General features: G+C 43.3%; 1 protein-coding gene across 7 annotated transcripts in view; it reads left to right on the forward strand.

The window, feature by feature from the left end:
* tasp1 (taspase, threonine aspartase, 1) overlaps nt 1-14,046 on the forward strand; it is a 95,615-nt gene extending 81,569 nt beyond the window's left edge. For 3 of the 7 annotated variants that reach the window (XM_055638913.1, XM_055638909.1, XM_055638911.1), the window contains 3 exons: nt 1,172-1,282; nt 5,963-6,042; nt 10,826-14,046. In XM_055638913.1, the coding sequence (XP_055494888.1) occupies nt 1,172-1,282; nt 5,963-6,042; nt 10,826-10,918 (284 nt within the window). In that variant the 3' untranslated portion in view covers nt 10,919-14,046. The remainder of the gene's footprint in view (nt 1-1,171; nt 1,283-5,962; nt 6,043-10,825) is intronic. The other 4 variants (XM_055638910.1, XM_055638912.1, XM_055638914.1 and 1 more) reach the window with 2 other exon arrangements.
* Nucleotides 14,047-15,331: the final 1,285 nt, after the last annotated feature.

Below are 15,331 nucleotides of genomic sequence, written 5' to 3' on the forward strand. Positions count from 1 at the left end.
TGAATGCATCCAGCGAATCGCCCCGCACTGCTGAGGCTGAGAATTCCACAAATTCACAACTCTCTGTGTGAAAAAGTGTTTCCTCATCTCAGTCCTAATTGGCCTACTCCTTATTCTTAAACTGTGTGGCCCCTGGTTCTGGACTCTCCCAACATCGGGGACATGTTTCCTGCATCTACCCTGTCCAATCCCTTAATAATTGAATATGTTTCTATAAGATACCTTCTCATCCTTCAAAATTCCAGTGAATACAAGCCCAGCCGACCCATCCTTTCATCATATGTCAGTCCCACCATCCTGGGAATTAACCTCACTAACCTACACTGCACTCCCTCAATAGCAAGAATGTCCTTCCTCAAATTAAACTGGGCTTTTTCTTAAGTCAGCCTTCTACATGGATCTGACATTGATCCTGAGAGTTAAGGGCCTGTCCCACTTACGCGGCCTTGGCTCGCAAATTACGTGACCTCGTGTTCGCTTGAGGCGTACGGGCACCGTATGGCTGCGCGGGGCCGGTCCCACTTAGAAGCGCCGAGTTGTGCGGGGCTGGCCCCGACATCGCGCAGGGCTCCAAAATTCTTGCAATGGCCAAAATCTTTGCGCGCCAATGGCTTGTCGGCACGCAGGCGCATTGCGGTCGTACGCAGCGTCTTGACGGCGTACGCCTAGCATGTGGCGTTGCGTGATGACGTCACCGCCCGACGCCGTGCGACGCCAAAATTCAGTCGGCCCGCCTCCGGCCAAGCTGATTGGTAAGCATGACGCAAATGACGATACGCGCGAACTTTGCGTGAGCGCTTCCGTTTGGTCGCGCCAAACGCACGCAATCGCATGCAAATGGGACGGGCGCTGTGTGTAAAACGGAGACATTTGATGATTTACAGATAGTTTGCTTTTATGGGGAATAGGTTCAATTTTGCAGCGGTAATTCTTTTGGACTTTGCAAACTGGAATTATTTTAAGTTTGTGTAGGAAAGAACTGCAGATGCTGGTTTAAATCGAAGGTAGACGCAAAATGCTGGAGTAACTCAGCGGGACAGGCAGCCTCTCTGGAGCGAAGGAATGGGTGACGTTTCGGGTCGAGCCCTTTCTTCCGATATTTTAAGTTTGTTATTTCGGTTGTTTTAAGTTTGTCGTCCAACTGCAGTAACACGTTTTGTGTTCTTCATAGGTTCACCATTCCTAGCCTGTGAGGACTCTGTACTTGGCGGAGTCATAGTTCTCCGTTGCTGCAGATGTTCAATGGATTCTGAGTCGGCACTGAACACACCAGCCCTCCTAGGTAATCAATACGTTTCCAATACAATCGTTACTCTGTGTCGTACCAGATAGCTGATTAAATATTTAAGAAGGAACTGCAGATGCTGGAAAATCGAAGGTAGACAAAAATGCTGGAGAAACTCAGCGGATGCAGCAGCATATATGGCAACGTTTCGGGCTTCAACCCTTGGGTTTCGGCCCGAAACGTTGCCTATTTCCTTTGCTCCATAGATGCTGCTGCACCCGCTGAGTTTCTCCAGCATTTTTGTCTACCAGCTGACTAAATATTACTGACTGTACGCCTCGTTGTCACCTTCCCCTCAGCTAACAATGGACCATTCTACATTTCCTTGATCATCGTCCCCTTTGATATGTTTCACACCTCACCCTTCCATTGTGTCTATGCCTCCCTCTCCCCGACTCTCCGTCTGAAGAAGGGTCTCGACCCGAAACCTCTCCCATCCCTTCCTTCCAGAGATGCTGCCCATCCTGCTCAGTTACTCCTGCATTTTATGTCTATCTTTGGTGTAAACCAGCATCATCTGCAATTCCTTCCCACACATAAGTAAGGAACCTATTGATCTCCCAATCAAGGTAGACAAAAATGTCTACCTTCGATTTTTTTTCCAGCATCTGCAGTTCTTTCTCAAACATCCCAATCAAGGTGGTTTGTTGTTCACATTCCGTCTGTTGGATCTTTTACTTAGCACGTAAGACAGCGTGGTGGTGCGGCGGTAGAGTTGTTGCATCGCAGCACCAGAGACCCGGGTTCGATCCCGACTACGGGTGCCGTTTGTGCAGAGTTTGTACGTTTTCCCCGTGACCTGTGTGGGTTTTCTCCGGGATCACCAGTTTCCTCCCACACTCCAAAGACGTACAGGTCTATAGGTTAATTGGCTTGATGTAATTGTAAATAATCCCTGGTGTGTATAGGACAGCGTTAGTGTGCGGGGATAACTGGCATGTTTGCTACTGAATTTGAAATTAGTGATATGCCAGAGGATAGAATTAGCCATTTTCCTTCCTATAACCATATAACCATATAACAATTACAGCACGGAAACAGGCCATCTCGGCCTTTCTAGTCCGTGCCGAACACTTATTCTCCTCTAGTCCCATGTACCTGCACTCAGACCATAACCCTCCATTCCTTTTCCCGTCCATATACCTATCCAATTTATTTTTAAATGATAAAATCGAGCCTGCCTCCACCACTTCCATTGGAAGCTCATTCCACACCGCTACCACTCTCTGAGTAAAGAAGTTCCCCCTCATGTTACCCCTAAAGTTCTGTCCCTTAATTCTGAAGTCATGTCCTCTTGTTTGAATCTTCCCTACTCTCAATGGGAAAAGCTTATCCACGTCAACTCTGTCTATCCCTCTCATCATTTTAAAGACCTCTATCAAGTCCCCCCTTAACCTTCTGCACTCCAAAGAATAAAGACCTAACTTTCTCTGTAAGTTAGTTGCTGAAACCCAGGCAACATCCTAACCTAACCTTTATTTTTCTCCACATCGAAGGTACTTTTAAAAAAGAAAAATGAAGGAGGCTTTTTTTCTTATTGATTTTATGTTGATGTTTTTGAAACATAGAAAACAAAATAGGTGCAGGAGTAGGCCATTCGGCCCTTCGAGCCAGCACCGCCATTCAATATGATCATGGCTGATCATCTAAAATCAGTACCCCGTTCCCGCTTTTTCCGCATATCCCTTGATTCCCTCAGCCCTAAGAACTAAATCTAACTCCCTCTTGAAAAATCCCGTGAATTGGCCTCCACTCCCACAGATTCACAACTCTCTGGGTGAAATAGTTTTTCCTCATCTCAGTCCTAAATGGCCTACCCCTTATTCTTAGATTGTGACAATTGAAGACACAATATATTTTTATTCATAAACCAATGTATTATACTGGTCAAACCAATCTGCAGACCTCAGTAATATCATTAAAGCAGCATTGTGGCCCCTATACATCATTGCTCTAGAACTTAATTTGGACTTAATTATGGACAGAGAGGTTTAAGTTTAGAGATACAGCGTGGAAACTGGCCCTTCGGCCCACCGAGTCCGCGCCATCCAGTGATCCCCACACATTAACACTATCCTACACACACTAGGGACAATTTTACATTGATACCAAGCCAATTAACCTACAACCTTATATGACTTTGGAGTGTGAGAGGAAACTGAAGATCTCAGAGAAAACCCACGCAGGTCATGGAGAGAACGTACAAACTCCGTACAGACAAGCACCCATTGTCAGGGCCGAACCCAGGTCTCTGGCGCTGTGAGGCAGTAGCTATATCGCTGCGCCACCGTGCCACCCTTGTATATATGTGCATGAAGTTACTGCATAGAGAGAGGGGCTAGCCGCCAGATGAGGATCCAGATTTTTATATGCATGCTTCCAAGTTTTCCTGCCAACTGGACTGAGTTGGATGTCATGGAAAATGGGAATGAAAGGCATTTCTTTCTTCGCCCGCCCTAACACAAGCCCTCAAAAGAGATTAAATTATACTGAAAATTATATTGAAGAAGGCAAACGCAATGGTAGCATTTATTTCAAGAGAATACAAAAGCAGGGATGTAATGCTGAGGCTCTATAAGGCGCTGGTCAGTCTGCATTTGAAGTTTTGCGAGCAATTGTGGGCACCATATCTGAGGAAGGATGTGCTGGCTCTGGAGAGGGTCCAGAGGAGGCTTACAAGAATGACCCCAGGAATGAGTGGGTTAACCTATGATGAGTGTTTGGCGGCACTGGGCCTGTAATCACTGGAGTTTAGAAGAATGAGGGTGGACCTCATTGAAACGTACCGAATAGTGAAGGGCTTGGATAGAGTGTATGTGGAGAGGATGTTTTCACTGGTAGGAGAGTCTAGGACTAGAGGTCACAGCCTTAGAATTAAAGGATGTTCCTTTAGGAAGGAAATGAGAAGGAACTTCTTTAGTCAGAGGGTGGTGAATGGAGGCCATCAATGGATATTTGTAAGGCAGAAATAGATAGATTATTGATTAGTGCGGGTGTCAGGGGTTATGGGCAGAAGGCAGGAGAATGGGGTTAGGAGGGAGAGATAGATCAGCCATGATGGAATGGCGGAGTAGACTCGATGGGCCGAATGGCCAAATTCTGCTCCTATCATTTATGAGTTCATGATTAACTTTGTATCATAACAAGTGTTGTTCTAGTGTTAATGTATGAATGTAAACTTCTTTTTCTTTACCAACCCTATCCTATGGTCATGGATAAGAGAGATTCCCGCTGATCATTAAAACAGAGGAGAAATTAGGAAAATACCGAACAATTGACTTTAAATACAATTCGCTTGCAGTTTGAGCACTAAATTATTTTTAATTTAAGCAAATCTTCCTTCATTAAACATAGCGAAATTTAGATTTGTATTAGAAAATGAAATGGACTAGCTTTGTCATGGCGTGCCAACTGAAATTGAACTTGCTGCTCTTTGGAAAATGTACAGCTTTTTGTTTGACCAGAACATAGAAAGGCGCAGCACAAGAGCAGGCCCTTCGGCCCACAACATTCGTGCTGAACACGATGCCAAGACAAACCCTACCTGCCTCACTCATATCTCTTCATTCCCTGCATATCCATGTGCCTCTCTGAAAACCTTCTAAACTCCACTATTGTATCTGCCTCCACCACCACCGCTCCTGGGAGCTGTTCAAGGCACCCACCACTTTCTGTGTAAAAATAAAATTCAACTTGCCTCCTTTCAACGGGATAGGCAGCAACTCTGGAGAGAAGGAATGGGTGACATCTCATGTTTAGTTTAGTTTAGTTTAGTTTAGTGATACAGTGTGGAAACAGGCTCTTCGGCCCACCGGGTCCGCGCCGACCAGCGATCCCCGCACACTAACACTATCCTACACTCACTAGGGACAATGTTTACATTTAAGGGCCTGTCCCACTGTACGAGGTAATTCAAGAGTTCTCCCGAGTTTTCTCCTCGGAGAATATCCGTAGCGAGTAAAAAGTAACAATTTTTTTCATCACAAGTATTTTTTTACTCGTGGACATTTTTCACAGTTGAAAAAACGTCACGAGTTTACCGGATTTCCCAAGTACCTACCGTTACTCGTACGAGCCGCTACGAGACATCCACAAACTCCTACGGACCCGCTACGGACATTCTCCGAGTTCGAATCAGGAATCAAAACTCGGGAGAACTTTTGAATTACCTCGTACAGTGGGACAGGTCCTTTACCAAGCCAATTAACCTACAAACATGTACTCACATCTTTGGAGTGTGGGAGGAAACCGAAGATCTCGGAGAAAACCCACATGGGGAGAACGTACAACTCCGTACAGACAGCACCCGTAGTCGGGATCGAATCCGGGGCTGCATTCGCTGTAAGGCAGCAACTCCCCCGCTGCGCCACCGTGACCCCTCTTCAGGTTCGAATGCGAAGGAGGGTCTCGACCCAAAACAACGTCGCCCATTCCTTCTCTCCAGAGATGCTGCCTTGCCCGCTGAGTTACTCCAGCATTTGTTTGTCTGCTTTGCAGTTCCTTCCTACACATCTCCTTTTCAAACTTATCCCCTCTCTCGCCTCAAAGTCCTTGACGCTTCCAACCTGGGAAAACTGTTCCGACTGTCTTGTTAGGCGTTGTATTTGACCTGAATAACTGCTTCTATTATGCAACTTGAATTTACTTTCATCATATTTTAAACTTTCTCCCATGCAGTTGAGTTTTTATGGAGTCATACCACCGAGAGCATGTGTGTTGGCTACATGTCGACTCAAGATGGAAAAGCTAAGGTAAATGTAAGACAGTACCAATAACTTTTCTTGTCTATGTTTTCGCTCTGATACCTTTTTTTTTAATATCTTATAGAGGCAGTTTCAAAATTGTTTTTTCATTAATACATTTTACAGATGTCTATCCAAAATATTATTTGCAGAGATCACACACAAAACTGTGAGGAGGATGTCTTTTCCAATTAATATAGATCATGTGTTGGCGGACTTTAAAACTCATGTGGGATTTTTCAGTAGCTTTGAAGTGTGGAACATCCCTTGAAGATTGTTTTCTATTACCAAATCATAAATTGTTCGGCAGTCCAAATCCGCGATGATGGTGCTTTGAGTTTTTTTTTCTCTAAGTGGTAACTTTTTTTCGCATTTCATTTCTGCCACTCACTTCAAAGCGAAAAGAATTGGAGACGTTTTTTGTGCCGGGCTATTAAATATGCGGAGCGATGTTCAAAAAGTCGGAAGCTTGATTTATATTTTGGACGTAGCAGTCGTGGCCTATGTGTGAAATGTGGCCCGGGCGGTGAACAAAGGTGACGGCTGGGACATTAAAGGCACGGTAATTTGGCCGTTCGCTGGGTAGCTTCCCTTCCTTTCTCTGACATCTGGTGTACATTGTTTCCATATTGGCCACAAATTGTGCAGCTGGTATTGTTGAAGTCCTCCTGACAGATGCAGCTGCTCTTCCCGCTTTTGACCTTACTTTACGAGACTAATCCTTCTTCACTTTGAGTCTGAGGCCTCAAATGTTTTTCACCAAGTAACCACAAAACACTCGGGGGACGGGGGGGGGGGGGGTAGGTCGGGGTAGGTTTGATCGAAAAGATAATTTTGCAGTGAATCTGACATTTGGCCTCTTCAAATTAGATGTTACAACTCTACCTTATTTAAGCTAACGAGATAACTTAAAATATGATATGGTGTTTTGAGAAAAGTGTTATATTTTTCATCTACGTGGTTGGCTTCTATTGTTTAGTTTAGTTTAGAGGCACAGCACGGAAACAGGCCCTTCGGCCCATCGAGTTCACGCCGACCCGCAATCCCCGCACACTAACACTATCCTCCACACTCTTTTTTACAATTACACGAAGCCAATTAGCTTACAAACCTGCACGCCTTTAGAGTGTGGGAGGAAACTGGAACTCCTGGAAAAAAAACCCGAGCGGGTCACGGGGAGAACGTACAAACTCCATGCAGACAGCACCCATAGTCCGGATCGGACTCGGGTCTCTGTCGCTGTGAGGCAGCAACTCTACCATCTGGAGTACTTGGCTTCAATTAAAGGGCCTGTTCCACTGACGCGACTTTTCAGCGACTGTCTTCGACCTTCAAGCTCGAGGGCACTCGCCTGGAAAACCTCGAGCTGGATCGACCGTCAGCGATGAAACCGTGAGCTGGATCGACCGGCCACGCGCGCGCACACACACACACACACGCACAAACACATCGTAAAAGCGGGGGCTAGGGAAAGCGGGGGAGCGCTGTCTGAAATTCACACCCTCGATGAACGGTCTCTGTCTTACATTTACCTTAGCTTTTCCATCTTGGTTTGGCTGCACAGTAACGGTAAATCCTTTAGAGAGCGCGGAGGGGGGGGGGGGGGGGGGGGGGGGAGGGAAGGAGCGGAGACACTTTTAAGAAATCAAACAACGTTTAATAAAGTTTAGCGGGCATTTTACATTTCCGGTCTATTTTCCTTGGTCCTGAAAACTCCAATGAGCCAATGAGCCCGGTCAGCGAAGGAGATTGCCTACAGCTGCCCTCGACTGCCTGTAACTACATAGCGACCCCACTCCACTGCACTATGAGTTTAAAAGAACCATGCCGACCAACATGCTGAAAGATTTTCCACGACCAAACTGAGGCCGCGAGTATTCGGGAACTTTCTTCGAGCATGAAGGAGAGTTCCAGTGACCTCCTAGGACCTCGTGTCGACCATGCTGCGAGTATGAGTCGAGGGCAAACTCTTCTAAACTCGCAGACTAGGTCGCCACAGTGGGACAGCCCCTTTACAGGACCTTGTAGTGTCAGAAATAGCCCACATTTGGTTTTCTTTGTTAACGCAGGTGAAAAATGATGATCTTGGTCAGCTTTTACAGACAGATTTAGCCTCACCTTTTCCATTTTCCTTGAGTTTTAAAATCTGTTTTGTTTTTGCAAGGTTTGCATTACTGCTTTTTATCCATTGTATTTGCTCAGCAACTGTTGCTACTTGCTTGTTTGTATCTATTTGTCATATACCACAGGAGTAAACAAAAAAGATATATGAATTCACTTTGAAAAGATGTTGCTTTTATGAAACAAATCTTGCCTTGTTGTGAGACAAAACAGCTGGAGAAACTCAGCGGGTGAGGCAGCATCTATGGAGCGAAGGAAATAGGCAACCTTTCTTCAGACTTGATGTTAAAGTCATATATCTTTTCTATATATTTTCCTACATTTATTATTTTCAATGACAATAATCTTAAAATATTTTGTCACAGAAAACATTATCCACCATTTTGGTTTGCATTCATTAGTGGGGGATTACCAAACCAGCTTTTGTCTTCATTGAGGTATTTGACAGATGCTGCCTACTTCAAAAGTACTAAAAACGGGATAAGAAATGTAAGGTATTTAAGTTTTTCTGTCAGGTCAAGAAGCAAAGTGGAGATGCAAAGTAAGAGGATTCAGAGAAGTCGCAATAGACAATAGGTGCAGGAGTAAGCCATTCGGCCCTTCGAACCAGCACCGTCATTCAATGTGATCATGGCTGATCATCCACAATCAGTACCCCGTTCCTGCCTTCTCCCCATATCCCCTCACTCCGCTATTTTTAAGAGCCCTATCTAGCTCTCTCTTGCAAGCATCCAGAGAACCGGCCTCCACCGCCCTCTGAGGCAGAGAATTACACAGACTCACCACTCTCTGTGAGAAAAAGTGTTTCCACGTCTCCGTTCTAAATGGCTTACCCCTTATTCGTAAACTGTGGCCCCTGGTTCTGGACTCCCCCAACAACGGGAACATGTTTCCTGCCTCTAGCGTGTCCAAGCCCTTAACAAGGGACTGCAGAACACGGAGTGCTGGAGTAACTCAGCGGGTCAGGCAGTATCTCTGGAGAACATAGATAGGTGACGTTTCGCATCGGGACCCTTCTTCAGACTCAGAATTCTTCAGACTTGATCATTTCAAATAAATTCTTTATATCATGCATTTCCAGATATACCTTGGCAAATACCTTCAATACATAGAAACATAGAAACATAGAAATTAGGTGCAGGAGTAGGCTATTCGGCCCTTCGGGCCTGCACCGACATTCATCATGGCTGATCATCCAACTCAGTATCCCGTACCTGCCTTCTCTCCATACCCTCTGATCCCCTTGGCCACAAGGGCCACATCTAACTCCCTCTTAAATATAGCCAATGAACTGGCCTCAACTACCCCCTGTGGCAGAGAGTTCCAGAAATTCACCACTCTCTTTGTGGAAAAAGTTCTTCTCATCTCGGTTTTAAAGGATTTCCCCTTTATCCTTAAGCAGAGCCCAAATACAGAGCCCAAAATGTTAGTTTTCACCTGTGGGTCTCGACAATTAATATTAATTTGAATCCTGCTGCTTTTTTAAGCTTTCCTGAAATGATTAGATTTCAGACCTACAGAAATGCCACCTGAACACAAGTCGTGGTCTGATCAACCACGCCTGGGTGATGTTGAAAGACCCGTTGACCCCAGCTTACATCACTGATGATGAGTTCAGGAGCATCAATAGATGTTTTTTTTTTTTATCAGGAGAGGATGTTGCAACATTTGGAAAAACAGAATCGACCAATGTAACTGCGTGTGTTTGCTCCACTTTTATGGGTCTGATTATTAAAACCTCTCAATTCTTTTGCTTTGGTTGAGCAGATGTGCTTGTAAATAAACAATTATTTAAATAGAATCAAGATGTTAATGGTGAAAGGCACATCATGTAACAAGTTAAATAATGTTTAAAGCCTATAAACTGTGTTGATGCTTTTCTCAATTATATCCTGTCACTTCATGTATCGATTGGCGTTTAAGGTCTTGCTATTTTTAAGGTTTATCGAGCGTGACCTGTGTCGTACTCTGCATTTTGGAGACATCCACAATGCAAGTTATTGGACCACGTTCGACTAACTGCAGCAGGATGTATCAGATAACAGAAGGCATCAACTCTACCTTATTTATAAGCGCCTGTGAATATCAGAATCTCAGAAACTGTTAAAAGTGAGATTCTATATGTTTAGTTTAGTGATACAGCGCGGAAACAGACTCTTCGGCCCATCGAGTCCGCGCCGACCAGCGATCCCCGCACACTAACTCTATCCCAGTGGTTCCCAATATGGGGCCATGGCAAATTTCAGGGGGCCACAGAAAAACTTTGGGATTTAGGGGGCCACAGAGCTACCACCCTGTTGCCTCCTAAATTTCACTTCTAATAAATTTAAATCTATGTAGTTGAAATATATTTTTAATGTATGATTATAAATGGTTTCATTGAACCCACAAAATATTTTTGATGTTTGTGGAATAGAATAAAAGAGAATATATGTGCAATTAATAGACACTGATATTTTTATGGAAGGTATTAAAATATTGAAGTACTTTTTTTCCGCTAATAATGTCAGGGGGGGGGGGGGGGGCACAGAAAAATTAAAAGATCGCAAGGGGGCCATGAGCTAAAAAAAGGTTGGGAACCACTGCTCTATCCTATACACACCAGGGACACTTGTTTTGCGTCTTGAGTTTTGTTGTTGGTGTGAAATCTTAACGGTGAATGTCTTTTGTTCCACAGACTCATATTTCAAGGCTTCCGCCAGGAGCTGTGGCAGGGCAGTCGTTAGCAATCGAAGGTGGTGTTTGCAGGCTACGGACCTCGGTGAACTAAACGTTTCATCCCAATAGTGCTACCGTACACAGCCTCAGACGGACTACCTAACTATAGCCTATTTATATTTTAAATGTGATCAATGAAAGCGTATTGAGAGCTTTATCTTTTTTGGTACCACAATAAAAATTGCACTTTGTACTTTATATATATATATATATATATATCCTGATTATGCAAGTAAGTGCTGCTTTACTTTGACCTGCACCCGTTTCAGTTTAAAACTGGAGCATTCACAAGATTGGTGCGAGTTTTCCTGATTGATATATATTGTCCCAAAAAGATAAATGTAAAACAAAAAACACCCTTCTTTCCCGCTGACTTGAGTTTCAGTCAGTGCATTGCATTCCATATTTGCTGTCTAAAAGACCAGCAACATTTGTTTTTTTTTGGCACTAGAATTAGTAACTAACAAAAGTGTCCGTGAATTTCAGCATTGCTGATTACAGCGAAAGATACCTGGCTAATTAGTAATAACGCATGTACCAATGTTTGGCTGTTAGTTAACGTGAGGTTTTGATCAGATATACAGTGTATAAGTTTAAATTTTTTGGAGATACCGATAAAAGATGTGATTGCGTGTGCATCGGTGTGGCAGGTATGGTATGAAACCTCGCAGTGAATTATTTAAACGTGAAACTATTAACCATGCTGTTAGTGCTGTCATGCCGGGGATGATCATGAATTCACCAAGAATTTGACAAACAATTTGGTGATGTAAGAGTGAGTGAATGCTTAAGATATTAGTGGTGAAAATGTACATTTAACAAAACTTGGTGCAATGCCTGTAGATCTTTTGTTTTTACTTTAAATTGCATACAATTAACAGACATTCGATATACACTGAGGTCAGATTGACTCCACTAGAGATAGACACAAAATGTTGGAGTAACTCAGCGGGACAGGCAGCATCTCTGGGGAGAAGGAATGGGTGACGTTTTGGGTCGAGACCCTTCCTCGACTCAACCATGCATTGTAAAACGGTATTTCTTTCATATTTGCTATAATTTAAGCTCTGTTTTTTTCTGTAATTGTGTGCAAACACTTGATCCTGCTGATTTAACCTATTTATGCAACTTCGAGTGAACACGAGGGTGAAGTTTTATGGCGACAACTATCTGTGTACGATTTTGCATGTGGTTCAAATATCCACAGGCACTTCAGATGTTACTGAACCACATATGGTGATACCAAGGTGAAGGACCAGAGGCTGAACAGATGGGTCGGTTTTGAGATTAAGAGAGGGAGGAAACAAGAAGATATTTATGGAGCTTTAAGGGCCAGTCCCACTGTACGAGTTAATTCACGAGTTCTCCAGAGTTTTCCCCTGATTCGAACTCGGAGAATGTCCGTAGCGGGTCCGCAAGAGTTCGTGGACGCCTCGTAATGGCTCGTACGAGTAAAAAGTAGCCATTTTTTTCATCACAAGTATTTTTTTACTCGTGGACATTTTTCAGTGTTGAAAAAAACGTCGCGCGTTTACCAGATTTCCCAAGTAGCGGCCGTTACTCGTACGAGCCGCTACGAGACATCCACAAACTCCTACGGACCTGCTAGGAACATTCTCCGAGTTCAAATCAGCGGAAAACTCGGGAGAACTCTTGAATTACCTCGTACAGTGGGACAGGGCCTTGGAGTTGCTATCACCGCCAATGGTGAAGCAATGATGTTGTAATCCAATGTCCATTTCTCCTTTGGCAATCCAGTGTTTGCTTTAAGAGAATCGGCTGTAACCTCTGGTGAGGCTTCTGCAACCAATAGTAATAGTGAATCTCTCTCACGTATAACCAGATTTTCTCAGCGGTTCTTGGTAACTGATGGGGGAACTCAGAACGCCAGTGAATTCCTGGTTTGGGAACAAAGCCCGTATAATTTCCCCTTGAGTTTGAAATGCTGGAAGTTGATTGTATCGGAGGTATTAAGCCAGAGCTAGTTTTTACTCTTATTGTGTGTGTGGACCCAGGACAATCATAGTGAGCAAGTCTAGTGATACAATGTTAAAGACAGTCTGTAAGATTGCACTTTGTTTTCATGGCATGAGAAGTCCCTCAAATTGCTATGACAGTCTTTATTTGCCATTCTCTCCCATATGCAGTTGAAAGGATATTGTCACCAGCTTGTCAAAACACTTGGTGACTATTGGTCCGCTATATTGAAGGAGTCTGAATTACAGACGTGCCTCAAAGCTGTATGTGGACTGACATCAAATGTTTGTTGAGAAAGAACTGCAGGTGCTGGAAAAATTCGATGGTAGACAAAAATGCTGGAGAAACTCAGCGGGTGAGGCAGCATCTATGGTGCAAAGGAATAGGTGACGTTTCAGGGAACCTATTCAAGATTCAAGAGAGTTTATTGTCATGTGTCCCAGATAGGACAATTCAATTCTTGCTTTGCTTCAGCACAACAGAAGATTGTAGGCATAAATAATACAGAACAGATCAGTGTGTCCATATACCATTGATTATATATATATACACATTCCTTCTATCCATAGATGCTGCCTCACCCGCTGAGTTTCTCCAGCATTTTTGTCTTCCTTCAGATGTTTCTTAAAATAAGTTGATGTCGTTTGCTGTCTGCTTTGGAGTGCCAGTACTATTTCATCTTAAACGTGATAAAAAAAACAACAAAGGACTCCCTCACCAACTGAAAAAACAAGCTAGTGGGGATTTGTCACTAGTTAATGAAAATGTTGAACCTAAACTCAAATTACGAAAATGGGAAAATGACAGACGTTATATATTGTAACTTGATATTTTACCGTTGATTTTAAATGTGCTATTTTAAATCGAGTTTACGGCAAAGGTAAAAATAGGTCTTAAATGTAACTATCTCGAGTAAAGCTTGATCTGATCAGAATTGGTGTTGCACTGTAGTGATTCCACTATATTATACGTAGATTGTCAGGGCTAAATGAAGAGCTTGCTTTGGTGCTTTAAAATTGACAAAGACAAAATATTGTTCATGTTTTATATAGCTTTAATAAAATTTTGCAGATTTCTCTCACTTGCAAAAGATGTGTGTGTGGATATTTGCAATTTTAGCAAGACTAGGATATGAAGTGCTCAAACTAATAGGAAATTGTATATCAATATGAGAAAATACAATAAAAATCTTGTTTAAATGTCTGCTTCTTTGAGCGTTACCTGTACCATGTATTTCATGATTCCACTACCTCAAGTAGACAATAGGCAATAGGTGCAGGAGTGGCCATTCGGCCCTTTGAGCCAGCACTGCCATTCAATGTGATCATGGCTGATCGTCCCCAATCAGTACCCCGTTCCTGTCTTCTCCCCATATCCCCTGACTCCGCTATCTTTAAGAGCCCTATCTAGCTCTCTCTTGAAGGTATTCAGAAAACTGCCATCCACCGCCCTCGGAGGCAGAGAATTCCACAGAGTAATTAAAGAGTAATTATCTGGTAAATATACATGCTAAAAGAAACAAACGTTATTATGTTCATAAAACATAGGAGCAGAATTAGGCCATTCAGTCCATCGGGTCTGCTCTGCCATTCAATCATAAGCAGCTTGTACTGGAGCCTACCAGAGTGAAAGCAATTCTGAATTTAGTGTTGTCTAATGAACCAGATTTAATAGGGGAACTCAAGGTAAAGGAACCGCTAGGAGGTAGTGACCATAATATGATGTTTTAATCTGCAATTTGAGAGGGAGAAGGTTAAATCAGGAGTGTCAGTGTTTCAGTTGAACAAAGGGGACTATGAAGGCATGAGAGAGGAGCTGGCCAAGGTCGACTGCAAAATGATCCTAGCAGGAATGATGGTGGAACAGCAATGGCAGGAATTTCTGGGCATAATCCATAAGATACAGGATCATTTTATTCCAAGGAGGAAGAAAGATTCTAAGGGGAGTAAGGCAATCGTGGCTGACAAGAGAAGTTAGGGATAGAATAAAACTAAAAGAAAAGTTGTATAACAGCAAAGAGGAGCGGGAAGCCAGAGGATTGGGAAGGTTTCATAGGACAACTGAAGGTAACAAAAAGGGCAATACGGGGGTGAAAAGATGAAGTACGAGGGTAAACTGGTCAAGAATATAAAGAAGAATATTAAAAGCTTCTTTGGGTATGTTAAGAGAAAAAGATTAGTAAAGACAAATGTGGGTCCCTTGAAGGCAGAAATAGGTGAAATTATTGTGGGGAACAAGGAAATGGCAGAAAAGTTGAGCAGGTACTTTGTTTGAGGCTTCCTTAATGAAAACAGAAACAATCTCCCAGATGTACTGGAGGACAGAGGATCTAGGGAGACAGAAGAACTAAAATAAATTTGCATTAGGCGCAAAATAGTATTGGGTAGACCGATGGGACTGAAGGCTGATAAACCCCCAGGGCCTGATGGTCTGCATCCCAGGATACTATAGACAGTGGCTTAGGAGGTGGCTCTAGAAATCGTGGACG

Source organism: Leucoraja erinacea, chromosome 8 (assembly GCF_028641065.1).
Source record: "Leucoraja erinacea ecotype New England chromosome 8, Leri_hhj_1, whole genome shotgun sequence".
Taxonomy (NCBI): domain Eukaryota; kingdom Metazoa; phylum Chordata; class Chondrichthyes; order Rajiformes; family Rajidae; genus Leucoraja; species Leucoraja erinaceus.